Raw genomic sequence first — 16,003 nt, forward strand, 5'->3', positions numbered from 1 at the left:
TGGTGTGGCTGGAGAAGCAGTGAGCAAAGGGGATGGTGTAGGAGCTGAGGTCAGAGAGGTAAAACAGGCCCCCAGAGCAGACAGGCTTTCTTGTCATAATAAGGACTTTGGCTTTTGCTCTGAGATAGGAGGCACTGGTGAGTTTGGAGCAGAGAAGTGACATAATCTCATTCCCATTTTAAAAGGTTCACTCTTGATGCTACATTGAGAAAAGACTGAAGGGGGTCAAGGACAGAAACAAGTGAGGGGGCTAATGCGACAACCTCAGTGAGAGGTGACGGTGCTTGGATCAAGGCAGTAGCAGGAAAGTGGAGAGCGAAGGATGTGAGAGTGAAGGGTCAAGGATGACACCAGTGTTTGTGACCTGAGCAACAGGAAGGATGGAGCTGCTAGCAACTGAGACGAGAGACTGTGGGAGAAGCAAGTTTAATAGAGAAGATCAAAGCTCGGTATTGGACATGTTAAATTTGAGATGCCTGTTAGCCAATGGAAATGTTGAGCAGGTTGGTGGATACACAAGTCAGGAGTTCAGGAGAGATGTTCCAGGCTGGAGATATAAATTGTGGGCATCTTCAGTATAAAGATATAATTTAAAGCCCCAATGACCAGATGAGATCACTAAGAGAAACGACGAGTGATGGGCTCAAGTCAAATGCTGCTGATGGAACTGGCAAGGAATGAATAAATCCCAGATCCAATTAGACCTGCAGAGTGCATATCATTATTAAGGGTTAGCTAGCAACAGATGGGTAAGGTACTTATTAGGTACAGAGACAAAATAGCTGTAAGTCTTGGGAACACTAGAGACACAGAATGAAGAACCATGGCATCCTGGTCATTCTGTACTCCTCTCCCTACCTTAGCCTGACTATTAGAAAAAGCCTGGCTTTAGAAAAAGAAATGAGTGTGGGATACTGAGACAGTCTGGCTAGGACAGAGAAAACACAGTTGAAAAATGAGTGGGAAATGACCTTCTGGAGTCAGAAAACCAGAGTTCTTCACCTGCTGCTCCGTAGCCTCATGTCCTTAAGCAAGTCACTTCACCGCCTGCAGCCTCAGTTTCCCTGCATGTAAAATTGGAGCAATCAAACCTTCCTTGTCTCTCCCAAGGGTGCAGAGAGGTCTGAGTGTGGCAGTGGTAGAGTACATGCCCTGCCTGGGCTGGTTATCCGAGTGCAAAAAAAGGAGGTCAAGAGAAGCCATCAGCTTGCAGTGGCAATGGAAATGAGGATGAGGAGGGAACTGTCATGCCCTCAGTCTGTCCAGGGTCTGCTGGTGCAGCATGTGGACGAGCTAAGGGATTCAGGCCGGACCTGGTCTGGAATGGACTGGCTCAAATAGCAAGACGAGGTAATCAAGACAGAGACCGAGACTTTGAATCTGCCTCCCAGCAGCCTGGAACCGAGATGGAGGAGACCCTGAGGCAGCAGCACAGAAAAGAAACAGAGACACTGAGGCAGAAAGAGACCCGGAGGCCCAGAGTCAGGCAGACGAACAGACAGACCCAAAAACAAGTTGTCCAAGTGGGGGGCCCAAAGCGACCCGGTGAGAGTGAGGCGCAGAGGCGCAGACCCAGGCAGAGCTGAGCCTCCACGCGCGCAGGTCAGGGGGAGCGGGCCCGGGTCCCCGGCGGGGCCTGACCGGCCGCACTCGCCAGGCGCCCCCGCCCGGGCTGCTCGCCCAAGATGGCGATGGAGGGGCGGGCGAGGCGGCGGCCCCGGCCCCGGCCCCCGCGCCGGCCCCCGCTCGGGCCCGGGCCCCCGAGGCCGCGCCCCCGCCCGCGGCGCCGCGCCTCCCCGGGCCACTGACGCCCGGCGCGCCCTCCCCCGGCGGCGGCGGCGGCGGCGGCGGCCGAGGCGCGGGGAGGCGGCGGCGGCGGCGGCCCGGGCCCGGCCCCATGGCGCTGGGGGACGCTGGCCGCGGCGGCGAGCTCATCGCACTGACCTTCTGCCTGCTGGCCGCGCGCGGTAAGGGCGGGCGCCGCGGCAGCGGCGGGAGCGGCTGCGGGGTGTCAGTGCGTCCGCGCCCCGGGCTGCGCCGGGCTGCGGGGCAGCGCGTCCCGGGTCCCCGAGCAAGTGCCAGGGCCATGGGGCGGGCTGAGCGGTCTAGCGCCTGCGATGCCTACGCTCAGGCGTCTGCGAGACGCGGCCAGGGGGGCGATTGCGGCGCGTACTTGTCCGCAGGGGGTGTGTGTCCTTGGTTTTCGGAGTCTGAAATGAGTGTGTGTGCGCGCGCGTGTTCAGAGGGTGGGGAGGGGTCGTACGTGTCCGCAGTGCGTGCCCGGTCGCGGCGTGGCATCGCGGGCCGTGGCTGCGGTGCTGGTGGCTCGCGCCGGGCGGTCTCTGTCTTGCCCGCGCGTGCCTCCGGGTTAGGAGTGTGTGTGAAAAAGGAGGGGTGGGGGGGTGCGTCTGCACCACCATTTGTGTGTCGGGAGAGTGTGTAATTGTGTCTATAGAGCTGAGCTAATATTTGGCCTTGGCTTTTGGGGGGTGTCCTTGCACATGGTAGGGGTACTGAGCAGATTCCGGATTGACTAGGGGTAGTCGTGATAAAATAGTCAACTTTGTCCGGTGGGTGTGGTCCCTGAGGCTGATTGGGCCCAGGGGTGGGGGCTGGGGGTGGCCAGGGGAGTGTGGCTCCCCCAAACCCGAGGCCTGGAGTGGGCTGGGGGAGGAGGTAGAAAACCAGTTGCTTTCGTGAACGTGTCCAACACTCGCTCTCAGGATGGGACGCGTGTCACTCAGTCCTGCCTCACCCCTACTGGGGCAGATCAGGGAAGTGTTGACCAGGTCTGCAAGGCCTCCTTCAGCCCCCTAACTCTCTGCGGGGTGGAGAGGGGGGTGGGTAAGAGTCAGAGTTGTCCTCGCTGGAGAAAGGGGTGGGGTTGGGGTGACGGCGAACCGAGTGCCTATGCCTAGGGCTCCTTCCACCCCAGCTCTCTCGCTTTCTGTGCTGAGTGCGTTTGGGGGCGGCCCATGGGGAAGGTGGGTGGTATGGCTGGGGAGGGGGATGGGCTGCCCGCTTTGTTCGCCTAGTTCTTGCCTTCCCTGCGGAGGGGGGAGCTGAGGATGTGTCCGGGGCTAGTCGGGGAGGGACTTGGAGGTGGGGGTGGGGAGGGGGATTTCTCTCCAGCTGCTGCGGCTTTCCAGAGAGACTCAGCCAGGCCACGTGGGAGGGAGGCAAGGACGGTGGAGGGGGAAAGGAGCCTCCGCCAGGCCGGCCCCAGGCCCATCACCAGGAAACCCAAGCAGCGGGTGGGAAAGTGTCAGGAAGCACTCGGACCTCTTCCCTCCCTACAAAGACACGCCCCTTTCCAGACCTAACTGCGGACCCGGCTGGAGGCCGCCTGGGGGCAGGGTCCTGGCAGCTCGGCTAGGGGAGTAGGGGGCCTGAGGTCGTCAGGTGGAGGGGGCGGGGAGGTGCCAGAGAGGCGTCTGTCCTCCCGGAGGCCAGGGGATTAAGGAGTAGTTGTGCCCACCCTCCTCTGCTCTTCTAAGAGCTCCGGGATCACGTTCGGGTCACCCAGCAAAGCGGAATCGTGGCTGGGAACTGCACTCGCTGGAGCATTCTGGAATACCGGTGGTGGGGCCTCCTGCGAGGGGCTCCGTTTGCCTCGGTGATCTGGCCTCCTCCTGCTCCCCAGTGTACAAGGCAGGGGCAGGGCTCGAGCTGGGGCTCCCGTGGCAGCAGTGTGCATGGCTGAAGCAAGTATGATGGCCCTCGGCCCCACACCCTTTGAGTGTGCAAAGGTCATCAGTTCTGGGGGAAACTAGAGAGTTTTGACTAAGCCACCCTGATCTGGATGGAGGTCGTTTATTCATTCATTCAACAAATATTTACTGAGTACCCCTTTTGGCTAGCATGTGACTGGTGCCTGGAATACAGTAAACAAGGAGAAGACTGACATGTGGTCCAGAAAGGTCAGGAAAGTGTTCCTCCAGAAAGTGATGAATAACAGAGCTCAATGCAGAGGGTCAGTTAGCCCTGCAGGAGAGTGATGATGGGGAGAGTTTTCTGCAGAGAACAGCATGTGCAGACACTCAGAGGTGACTTAGTTCAGACCACTGAATGAAGCTAACTCTGGCTGGAGTTTAAGGCACGAGGCACATGGGTGGGGCAGGTTGGGGAGGAATGGGACAGGGGCCACGGAATGTCAAGAGAGAAGGCTTCAGATGGGGGCTGGACCCAACTCACGAAGGGCCTTGTAAGCTTCACCAAGACTTCTGGCCTGAGAGCACCCACGAGCCCTTAGAGAATGTTAAGATCAGCTTTGTATCTGCTCACTCCAGCCAGTCTGGAAAATGATCGAGCAGGCTGGAGGCGGAAGCTGCAGCTTCTTGGGAGGCTGTGATAGTAATGAAGAAGAGGGGATGGTGGCACCTGAAGTAGTGGCAGTTGGGATGACCAGAGTAGCTGGATGCTAGAGATATTTAGGAAGTAGAATCAGTAGGACTTGAGAATAGACTGAGTTTATAGGGAGTGAGGGAGAGAGAAGTCAAAACCAATAGGCACTGCAGCAGCCTCAGCATGGCAAAATGAAGGACTGGTGTCAGAGTCAAGACAGTGACTGCCTGTCTCTCCTGAACACTGTTCGTAGATCAGGGCTTGGGAACTGGGGAGATGTTGTATGGAAATGGAGCTCGATCTGGGGTTGTGTGGGATGCCAAGTTCTTTGTTTTTACCACAGGCAAGAAGTGGGGCTCTCCCTTCCACCCAGTCAGAATTTCAGGGGGTGGTGATGCCAGAGGTCAGTAACACAGGGGCTCCAAGAACAGAAGAGCCACTTTCTCCTCACCAGGAAACTCCCCGCCCCCAGCCCGTCAATCAGGATCAGAAGCCAACCTCAGTCAATCGGGGTGTTGGGATGGCCCTCTCTGACCTCATCTTAGAGGTTAGGAACCAGGTCAAACATCTGGATAAGATTTTTCTTAATAGTGAATCTTCTCTGGAAGTTATCTAAACCTTCATTGATCCTGGATGTATTTTCATTGTCCAGTTATATATAGTATGTGTAAATTAGCATTTTCTTTCTTTTTTGCTAAAGATATATTGTTTCCAGTTGAGCAGTCTCACAATTAGCTTCACTGAATGTCAGCACTGAAGGGAACTTAGAAATAATTTAATGCACCCATTTTACAGATGAGAAAACCGAGAGACTTCCCAAAGTTACATGGATGGGGACTCAACTGGGGCTGGAACCAGTCTCCTGGCTCTTGGAGCAGCCACACTTTCCCAGGATTTGGTGCACATAAGCCCAAGCGCAGCCTCTGCACCCGTCCCCCTCACATGAGAAATTATCAGCAACTCTGGGCTTGGCCCCCCTCAGTTGGTGTGTCTGGGCCTGGGCTCTGGAATCCACTCTCCTCCACCCATCCCCACCCGCTGCCTCCTGTTCTGCCTCCACTGTTTCTGAGGTGCAGCAACCAGACTTGACACAGAATTCCAGATGCAGAACAGATGTCATTGCCAAGCAGGCCTGGGGGCTCCTAGCTCTGTGGGTTGGTGGAAAGGAGGAGGAGGAATGGCTCTGATGGGGGAGGACCCCAGTCCCACTGGTCGGGGTGGGAGGTGGCGGTGATGACAGTTGGAGGGAGAGAAGAAAACCAGAGAGAGAATGTTCTGGGCCTGACATGCAGAGAAGTGGAATCCTTGTCCCTGGGGCTGGCTGGCTGCCACCAACTACTGCCTCACCGCTGAGGCCGAGGCATCCTCTGGATTTGAGGGGATGTGGGGTTGCTGGGGTCCGGGAAGCAGAGGCTCAGTAAGCCCTCTCTCAAGTGCAGGCCTGAGCACACAAGCTGGTGCAGAGCCAAGACTTCCAGATGGTTCCATAAGGGGCTCAATTACCTTGTCACATAGTTTGGAGGACGGAACTCTGGCAAGTGAGTGGAGCATAAAGGAGAAAAAGGTGGTCACAGGAGGAAGGTATTTTTAATCATACTACCCACGCGGCAGGAGAAGAGGTGATGTAGAGTGCTCCCCAGTCCCGGCAATGTTTTAGTACAGAATTTCTTTCATTGTGAGTTTGCTGTTCTGTCTCGATGCTTTTTAAGGATTTTGTTAGGTATCTAATAGGTGCCACATCGTATGCTAGGTTTCCATGTGTATTATTCATGTCATACCTAGCCCTGAAGGGAGTCCTATAATTTTTACGGATAAGGAAATTGACGCTCGGAAAAGCATAAGGAGCTATGTGTCTTCTCTTTTTGAGTGCGTCTTCACATGTCCACTCATCTGTTCAAGGAATGCTTATTGAGCACCTGCTATGTACCAGGCACTGTTTTAGGTAATGCTGACTAGAACAATAACCTCCAGCTTGTTGCCCCATGGGGAGAAAGGCAAACCAAAAATCTAGCGCGCTAACTGCAGTGACCCAGGTGCCTGGGTCCCATGGGGCAGAAAAAGGGGAGGCATCTTAATCAGACCCCGGGATGGCAGAGCCATTGAGGGGCGAGAGGGCAGCATGAGCAAGGCGCATGGAACAACAGTGTGCTTTCAGAGAACGGGAAGTGGTGTGGCCCGGTGGGGACACAGGGTCACGGAGAACAGGAGGGAGGCAGGCTGAGTGTGGCTTTCCTGTCAAGTCCGCTGAGGCTGAGCCTGTCTCCTCAGGATCACAGATGAAGGCAATGCTGCCTTCCCTGTGTCCCAGGCAACCGTCCCAAGCTCTCCTTCCAGCTGTTATGGGCGGGGCTTAGTGTGTGGTAAGGGAGGTGGCCAAGGTCGGGGGCAGGGAGGGAGGTTTCTGGAAGAAACTTGTGTCTCCTGGGAGAAGAGAGAGGTGATGGTGTCATGGAGGATTTGCCCTTGCTGACCGAAGACAAGTTATAAATCTGTTGGGCCCTGAAATTCAAAAGTGACAAGGCACTGATGTTTGCAGCAAGTTCTCGGCTTAATGAAGGAGGCCTCTTTGCTTCGTCCCCCACCCCTACCCCCAGCCTCTTTCCAGAGAGTTCATTGAAGAATGGAATCCTGGCTAATGCCAGGCTCCCACTAATCCGAAGAAGCAGCATTGAGCTGGCCCCAGGGCTCAGCAGTGAATCTCCTTTCTGTCTGGGTTCCAGTTGGCCTCGTAAAATCTAATTTATCCTGTAATTGGGTAAAATAATCTGTCAGAGAAAGCAGATTGAGAGATGGCTGTGGGGCTCCCAAGCAGAGAAGCTCTGTGTCTCTGGCAGAGTCCCACCGAGGAGACTGAGGAGAAGGGGTTGTGGGAGAGGGAGGGCCCCTCAAGGCCGAAAGCTGGCCAGCAGCAGGTGTGCGGTGTGTCCGCCCCAGTCCGGACAGGGAGAACTGAGAGGTACTCATGGGGGTGCTTGGGGGCAGAGAGCTGGGGGTGGCAGGAGAGGGGTGGCCACGAAACCATGGGGCAAGCATGGCCCACTCCCCAGAGCATCACCTTTACGAGAAGATTTGGCGGTGAAGGGACCACATTTAGATGAAAACAAACGTGGGTGTGTAACGGAGCAGAACGCAAAATGTGCCAAAGGTTTAAAAAATAAGTACATTTCAGGCAGTCAGCAAGCCTCCTGAGCATGCTCTCCTCTGCTGCTGGGAGAATTTTGGTTAAAAGGAGAAATGTGGCAACTCTTCATTTTAAGGCTGGGGAAACCGAGGCTGAAAGGAGGAAGTCGGACCCAAGGTCGTACAACACGTGATGCGCCCAGGACTCTGACTCCAGGCCAGGGCTTGTCTGTCCCACCCCATCCCGCTGTCTGTGTAGGCGAAAGGAAGGATGGCTCCATGATGTGAGACTCAGGGAGAAACTTCCCCCCAGGGGAGGTGGGGGCAGCTTCATGGAAGGACGCGGCACCTGAGCGAAGCCCCTGGAAATGCACGTCCCGGGCACAGAAGGTGCATTGGGCACTGAGGCAGAGAGAACCCTCTTACTGGGGAGCAACTGTCTCCTCAATGCTGGGTTCATCCCCAGGATGTCAAAGAAAGACAGTTTCCCGAGACTGTCTCGCAGAGAGTTGAGGACCCCCCCCCCCGGCCACCGCCCCTTTCTGGGCCTCTGTGTCCCCATCTATAAAATGAGGAATCTTAGGCTCCGTGTCCATTTCCGTCGACGTGGGCGGCTTGTACTCTCGGCACAGCCTTGTACTCTCGGGGGGACCCCGGTTTCTCCCCACTTCTCCATCCCTGTTGGTTTCCCATCCCTCCTTGCCTTGTTGGGTGCTGAGCTCCTCCGAGGTGGGGCAGCCAGACATCTGCTGATCTATGAATATTCAGGAAGGGAATCGGAGCCTCCTCTGGGCTCCCCAGCCAGCCGCGGCCCCTCTGGCCGCCGTCCTGCCCGCGCCCGAGCCCAGGCTGCTGACAGACCCGGCAGCTGCTCGGGCCCCAACTGTTCACATTGTTTGTTCTGCACGGCGGGGGATTTTCCAAGCCCCGGACGTGCTTTGGGGGGCAGGGAGGCTGCTGGAGGGCTCAGGGATTCGTGTCATGTGGGGCTTTTCTCCCCCTGAAACTCAAACCGACTGCTCACTGGCTGGAACAGGGCAATTGGAAGCCTCTGGGCTGAGAGCCCGGGCTGGCCTTCCCCCTACCGTGTTTGCATCAGAATCGAGGGCCTCAAAGATAGAAGGAACTGGATGTTAAGAATAATGATTAGCATTTATGCATCCCCTTCCAGTTTATGAAGTGCCTTTAAAGCATGAGCTCCCATCTCTTGACTGATGCCCGTTAGGCTCTGGGCTGGAGTCCTAGCATACATCATCTTGTTTAATCCTCACGGGCTCCATACTATCACCTCTACTTTACAGATGCGGAAACTGAGGCCCAGAGAGGTTGAGTGGCTTGTCACATAGCTGGCAGGTGGAGCAGCAAGACTGGAACCTAGATCTTCTGCCCCAAGGTCAAATGCTCTCTCCACCGCAGCAAGTGGCCCTCAGTGATGCAAGTGCCGGTTTGGTTTCCCAAATTAGAATGGAAACCGGGTGAGGGAAGGGCTGCCTTCTCCTCACTGCACCCATCAGTGAGGCTGAGCCCAGTTGTGTAGTTGGAGGTGTGAGCAGAGCCTTTCTGACATATTAAGAAAGGCAGTGGGGGAGGGTAGAGCTCAGTGATAGAGCGCGTGCTCAGCATACCCGAGGTCCTGGGTTCAATCCCCAGTACCGCCATTTGAATAAATAAACAAACAATCCAAACTACCAACCTCCCCCAAAAAGAAAGAGAGACAGAGGCCTGTTCAGGCCCCTTCTGTCTGTCTGTCCTTCACACTGCAGTGTCAGAGCCCAGCCTCCTTATCTTATCCAGTCAGGATTTCTCTTTGCTTCTCCGTCTTGTACCCCTTTAGGGGTGGTGGGAAGAGGGCCTGGGGACAGACACAGGTTCTAAGTGTTGCCATATATGTTGTGTCCAGGTGTTGACGAGTGTGGCAGAGATTGGGGTGCACATGTTCAGGTGTGGAAAGTTGTCTGTAGTTTTGTGTCTGGATGATCTGTATTTGTTCAGGAATGAGTGTGTCCGGTTCACGGAATAACCCTAACATCATAGACTCTCAGACCTCACCTGCTACGTTTGAATAAACTAGAGCCCGGATGGGGAAGTGACTGGCCCAAGGCCACACAGCTAGACTGTGACAGTCAGGTCTAGACCTGAGGGTCGCCAGATTCCCTAACCCTTGGGGAGCTCTGTCACTCATGCCTGCCTAAAAATGAGTGTGGGCCATTGTCTTTACCTCTATCCCTGGCTCACTCTCAGACACACAATTGCCTTTAAGCATGGTGTCAGGTCAAAGGATTAGAGGAGACCTTGGGCCACTGAGCTTTGGTGGGACAGGGAGGCAGCAGGTCAGCCTTCTGGGAGATACAACTTGGGGAACCAACCATTTCTCTCTGAATAGCGGTCACCGGGCCTTGCTGAAATGTTGGTTAAAATAATAAACATTGATATCTGTGTGTTTTTGCCTTGACGCCGGGATGGCGTTCCCTTCCTCTGTTGTTCCCCTGCTCTTCCCTTTGGGGCCAGGGCAGTGTTGGAGCTGCAGGCTCTTCTGGGGCATCTGGAGAGGGTCAGGGGACTGGGTTCTGGCACTGGCTTGCTGCGTGGCTCTGGGGGAATCAGCTGCGGAAAGGAGTGCTTACCTCCTCCAGTCCCTGGGGCAGAAGTGGGCGGGGTAATAGCGGTCGGTCGAGAGAGATCTGTAAGATTCCAGGAGAGGGGGTGACATTACCGAGCCCCGGCCACCCCTCTGTTGCACTCCTTTCCCGCACAGCAGCTCATTTAATGCTCACCCTGATGAAGGAACGACTGTGTCTTTTTAAACTGAGATACAATTCACATACTGCAAAAGTCACCATTTAAAGTGTACAAATCAGTGGTTTTCAGTACATTCACAAGGTTGTGCAACCATCCCCACTCTCTAATTCTAGAATATTTCATCACCCAAAAAAGAAACCTCAGATCCCTTAGCCATCATCGCTCCTCATTCTTCCCTCTCCCCTGTTCCTGGCAACCATTAATCTACTTTCTGTCTCTATGGATTTGCCTATTCTGGACATTTCACAGAAATGAGATCATGCAATATGTGGCATTTCGTAACTGGCTTCTTTCATTTTGCATTAAAGTTTCAAGGTCTTTCCACATTATAGCAAGTATCAGTACTTCATTTCTTTTGATGGCAGAGTAATATATTTACCCATTCTTCAGGTAACTGGGCATTTGGGTTGTGTCTACTTTTTGCTAAGAACTGTGATATTTTGTGGATGAGGAAGTTGAGCAGTGGGGGAGGATGGGCGCGCAGTGCAGCCATTGGCCCGAGATCAATTTGTAAGGGGTAGAGCCAGGATCCTGACACAGGTCTTTCCATGAGACATCTTTCTCTACAGTTTGTCCCAACTCCCTGGGGTGGGTGACTCGGGAGCTGGAGGCTGTGGGAGGTGGGAGGACACACACTGATGGCCCTGGTGCCCCCTCCTCTACACAGGGGAGCAGCCGTTGCCCCGGGAGACGGTCGTGTTGCTGAGCTGTGGAGCAGGGCCGCTGCAAGTGATCCTGGGCCCAGAGCAAGCTGCGGTGCTGGAGTGCAGTCTGGGGGTGGCTGCAGCCGGACCCCCCACCAGCGTCACGTGGAGCAAGGATGGGGGCGCCCTGCCTGAGCACGACCACCTCCGCCTGCTACCCAGTGGCTCCCTGTGGTTGTCCCAGCTGCCAGCCCCCGAAGGTAGTGACGAGCCAGCCCCTGGAGCCCCAGAGGTCATTGAGGGCAGCTATTCCTGCCTGGCCCGAGGGCCCCTAGGAGTGGTGGCCAGCCAGGCGGCGGTCGTCAAGCTTGCCAGTAAGTGCCGTATCTGGGATGAGCTGAGACCCACGAGATCTGGGGTGTGGGAGGTGGGGTCCGCTGCTAGTTACTTGCACAGAGGCTTGTCTCTGAGCCACTCCCCCTTTCCCTGCCTCCCAGCCTGCTCAGTGGGTCCCTTCCTGGTATGGTCTGCCTCACTGTTCAGTAGTCCCAATTCTTCCCTGCTCCCCTCTTCCTCCTCCTTTTCTCTCCCTGTGAGTTCGAGAGTCCAGACTTGTGCTCTCCTCCAGGAAGCCTGCCAGAGAGGCTGGTAAGAGTGTCAGGGGCACAAAGGTTCTCCCCACTCCCATAGCAGGTGGAGCATGTGGAGCCGAGCTGCCTTGTCCAGCCCACCCCTTGAGGGGCTCTGGGAAGGCACAGATCACCATGAAATAATTTGGGGGCCGGAAGAAATGTGTACCTTACTGGAGTCTGACCATATGGTGGTGTAAGGCAGGGGGACTTTGAAATTCATTCTGCCCGCAGCACCTGACCAGTCATCACCACTTTTCCTCCGACCGCCTCTTTCCAACTGTGTCTCTGTCGATCTGAATTTGCTCTGCTTGTGTTTCTGTTACCCTGTGTTTCTCTGTCTGTGTGTCCGTGTTTGGGTGCGTGCTTCACCGTCTATGCTCACTGTGGCCTCCCTTTCTCGTGTTCTTCTCCTGTCCCCACCCTTTCTCACTGTCCCCATCCCCAGCACTCGCGGGCTTCTCTCTGCACCCGGAGTCTCAGACGGTGGAGGAGAACGGGACCGCTCGGTTTCAGTGCCACATTGAAGGGCTGCCAGCACCCGTCATTACTTGGGAGAAGGACCAGGTGACAGTGCCTGAGGAGCCTCGGTGAGTGTCCTGCTGGGGAGTGGGGTATAGGTCCCAGGGTGCAGGCAGAGAGGGCTGGGGTTCTTAGAGTCAGGGTGGCTCTATTTGCTCCATTGCCTTTTTTGTTTTTTAATTCCTGCAAAGACTTTATTAGAATCACATGGAGGGCTGCTGCTCAAAAGCTCTTTGCCTTTTAAGACCACCTGACTTAGGAGCCAACCACCCACTGACGCTCAGCTCATTTCTGGTCCCAAAGAGAAGTTAGACAAGAAGTTTTTGCTCCCTGGGAGGAATGCCACCCACCAAGCTACAGGGCTTGGGTAGAGAGTAGTGATTGAATCCTTCAGCACCTGACCATTGTAGTCCAACCACCTCTTTATTGAGAAAGAGACCGAAGGCCAGAGAGGGGCTGTGCTTTATCCAAGGCCACGTGGTGAGCAATTGGCAGAATATTCGTTGTTCGTTCAGGTCCCCAGAGGCTGCTGGGAGCGTTTCTCTTTGCAGGTTTCTCTGGAGTTTCTACCCTAAGTGGATAACTTCTCTTCCTTTCTCGGTTCTATCCAATAAAGTGCAGCATCTGATAAATGGGTTGTGGAGGTCCTTCCTGTTTCACGCTCCCCTCTCCCCAGAAAGGCAATGGGGCCATCCCTGAGAAGCACTTCTAGGGCTAAAGAGAAGCAGAGGCTAGACCCAGGACCTGATCCCTAGTGCCGCCCCCTGGGCAGGCCCAGATGTACATGCAGCATGTCCAGAAAGCATAAGGCTCCTTTGCATCTGTGCTCTCAGAATTGGTCTCATGACTCGGTTGCCACCCCAGGAATTCATACATCTTTGGAAATGTGGCTCCAAAGGCCTCTCCCAGCCACCCTGCAGTCAGTCGTCCCCCTGCATCTCTCCAGCTGTATTACCAGCTCGCTCTCTCCTTTCCTGGTGGAGGTGGGTTTCCTTAGGCTCAGAAACGCTGGTTTCCAGATCTCCCTGCCCTGGAACTGACCTGTCTTCAGCATACTGAGTGTCCCAGCTTCTCTGACTTTTGCCCATGTCTGGGTAGGGGTGAAAGTGTAAGAGAAACTTGTAGATAGAAAAGCCCCAGGACATAGCTCTGCCACAGTTTTGAAGGAGGAAGAAGTAAGAGGTCAGGACATTTAACCCTGTTGACTTTGGTGATCAGGCAGCCCCACTGGCCCTCTGCAAGTCACTGCTTACTCAGCTTCATTCTCCCCATCTAGAAAATTAAAGGGGGAAAAAAAATTAAAGGGTTGGACTAGATCATGGTTTCCAAAGTGTGTTCTTTGTAGAACGTTCATCCCAAAAGGTAACTCTTGAAAAAAAAGTATTCCATGGTCAAATAAGATCAGGAAACTGCCTATAAATCCCCCCACCCTTTTTTTAAATTGAAGTATAATCAGTTACAATGTGTCAATTTCTGGTATACTATACAGCTGCCCTTTGGAATTAACAAGGCCCTGAGAAGCCCTGTACTGAACAAAAACCTGTTTAACTTGTTTAACCAAGCACTTCCTAGATTCCTTTGCCCAGAGCCCCTCTTCCAGGAACCCTGTTAACATCCCAGGAATGAGCATTCTAGGCAGGGGACCGTGGGAATGCTAACCCAGCCTTCCTAATGCTGACATTTTAAGCTCTGTGCTTTCCAAACGTGCGGCCTCTCAGCACTGTTCTGTGGGTGCTTTCTGGCGGTTGCCGGGTGACACCTACTCCGCAGCCCCCTGAGAGGGTGGGAGAGAGCAGGAAACTCTCCCTGTGTTAAAAGCCACAAGAGGCTCCACTTAATGAGAGCAGTGTTTTCTCACTTAATCCTTCCCATCATCCTTCAAGATAAGCATTCCTCATTTTCCATATTTTCTCTAATTGCTTTTAGTTTATATTCCTAGTAGAAGCAGTTTTCAAATTCATATAAACACACACAAAAAAGAAACAAAAATGCCTCGTCGTCCTATCACCCATAGAAAGCCTCTGTTAGTTCTGATGTCTGTCCCTTGGACTTTTCCCCTGTGTGTTTATAAATATTCTCTTTAAAAATCGGGATTATATTGTAAATACTGGGGTTTTTTTTTCAATCACTTTTTTAAAAAAGACAGAAATGGAGTTACGTTGCAGCTTTTACTTCTTTTTCACTTCACACATAAGGAACATCCTTCCAGGTCTCTACTTATGACTGTGGTGATCTGGATTGTTAATGAGGAAATTGAGGATCAGAGACAGAAGTCACTTGCCCCAGGTCACACAGCTAGTGCGAGAGTGTCGGACACCGGAGCCCCGGTGTGGATGACACAGGAGCCTCGTGATTTGGTTGGGGTGGGGGAGCTGCAGGGTCTGAAGAAGTTCCTGCTGCAGGTGGGCTTAGAGATCAGGTGGTCCAGCCATGGCTCAGAGCAGAGAACTTCCCCAGAGCTTCTCAGCAAACAGCAGAGTTCCTTCACCTCCCAACATCTAATTCAGGCATCATCCCAAGACTCCACAGGCCTCTCCCAGGAGGCTGGAGCTGCCAGTTCCTGGGCTCTGGGAGTGTTTGCCCCCAAGTCCTCTGAAAAGTGATCCTCAACTATAAATAAGCTGGGCTCACATGTCCCGGCACATTGTGTGGGGGAAATAAAGAAATATCTAAAACAGCAGCTTGATTATGCCCAAGGTATGTATTTTTACACATGCCCAGATATAGTTCGCGTACAAATATGCTATTCATAAACTCAGCCCAGTGGTTTGAAGGAGACCATTTGCCTCGGTGGAGGCCGTGCACATGTGCAGTTAATAAACACACTCTGTCAGGGTCTAGGGGCATATTTTGAGAATTTATGGTAAAGGCTAGACCCTGAGGCAATTGCCTGATACTTGTACTAATTTCTAATGATAGGGGATAATTTTTCTTCCACAGGAACCGGTAATCAGTGAGGGCAGTGTTTCCCAAATCCCAGGCATTCACAAACCCCCTTCGTAATTTTGGCCACCCCTGAGCCATTTATACCATCACTTACTTAATACATTTCTTTAAATCAGCTCTCTCTTTTGGAACTTTAACACATACTGAAAAGGAATATTATCTCACTGCAATAAAATGGAAAACCAGCAACACTGACCATAAATAGAAGCTCGCCATAACAAAGAAATGTATAGCTGCAGGAATAAAAATGTGTGTCTGGATTCACTTGAAATCATTTTATTGTCACCATTCACTCACGCTTTAAAACCACAGCACTAATGGATTTAATTACTCCAGGCTCCCTAGTCCAGTGTTCTGTCCTACTCATCTCCCAGGGCCCATCGTGTCTGTCAACCTCATGTGACCCTCAGCTAGTGTCGCTTTTTCCCCTGGGTGGATCTCCGAACAGCTTAGGGTGGAGGCTCCTTGGGCCTCCAGAAATTCAGGGCAGCTGTCATTTCTTCTGTGTTCTTGAATCCCTGGGTCCAAGTGGCCATTTGAGGGGTAGGGGCAGCAGACTTAAGCTCAGGCTTAGAAAGAGAATGATCCCTTCCTTTTAGACAAAGGTTGCTTTTCATTCTCTAAGGAGCTATTTTGTTTTATGTGAAATTCGAATTCGTTTTTAAATGATAAAATATACCAGTTTAAAGCAGGGAAAAGTCACCTACCGGCTGAACACGATTATCTAATGTGAGTTCATACCACATTAACAGGATTGGGGGTGTGAAGTAGGCAGGACAGGAATAATGAAACCCATTTTGCAGATGAGAAACCTGAGGCCCAGACACGTGATGTCATCTGCTAAAATCACATATGTTGGAACCAGTTCTCTTCACAGTGCCACAGCCGCTTCTCTATTCAAGCCAGGAGTTACAAAACAAATGTACAAGCGCACATGCTTTTTTTCCATTTAAATTTTTTTTAAGTTTTATATTTCCACACTGATAAATATTCACTATA

General features: G+C 53.2%; 1 protein-coding gene across 3 annotated transcripts in view; it reads left to right on the forward strand.

Annotated features, from left to right (window-relative positions):
* The first annotated feature begins 1,681 nt into the window (after positions 1–1,681).
* The window catches only part of IGDCC4 (immunoglobulin superfamily DCC subclass member 4), a 36,306-nt gene continuing 21,984 nt past the window's right edge, over positions 1,682–16,003 (forward strand). For 2 of the 3 annotated variants that reach the window (XM_072962217.1, XM_072962218.1), the window contains exons 1-3: positions 1,839–1,967; positions 10,931–11,281; positions 11,985–12,126. In XM_072962217.1, coding sequence (XP_072818318.1) covers positions 1,898–1,967; positions 10,931–11,281; positions 11,985–12,126 — 563 coding nt within the window. In that variant the 5' untranslated portion in view covers positions 1,839–1,897. Of the gene's footprint in view, positions 1,968–10,930; positions 11,282–11,984; positions 12,127–16,003 lie in introns of all 3 variants that reach the window. The other variant, XM_072962216.1, reaches the window with a different exon arrangement.

This window comes from Vicugna pacos, chromosome 6 (assembly GCF_048564905.1).
Source record: "Vicugna pacos chromosome 6, VicPac4, whole genome shotgun sequence".
Taxonomy (NCBI): Eukaryota; Metazoa; Chordata; class Mammalia; order Artiodactyla; family Camelidae; genus Vicugna; species Vicugna pacos.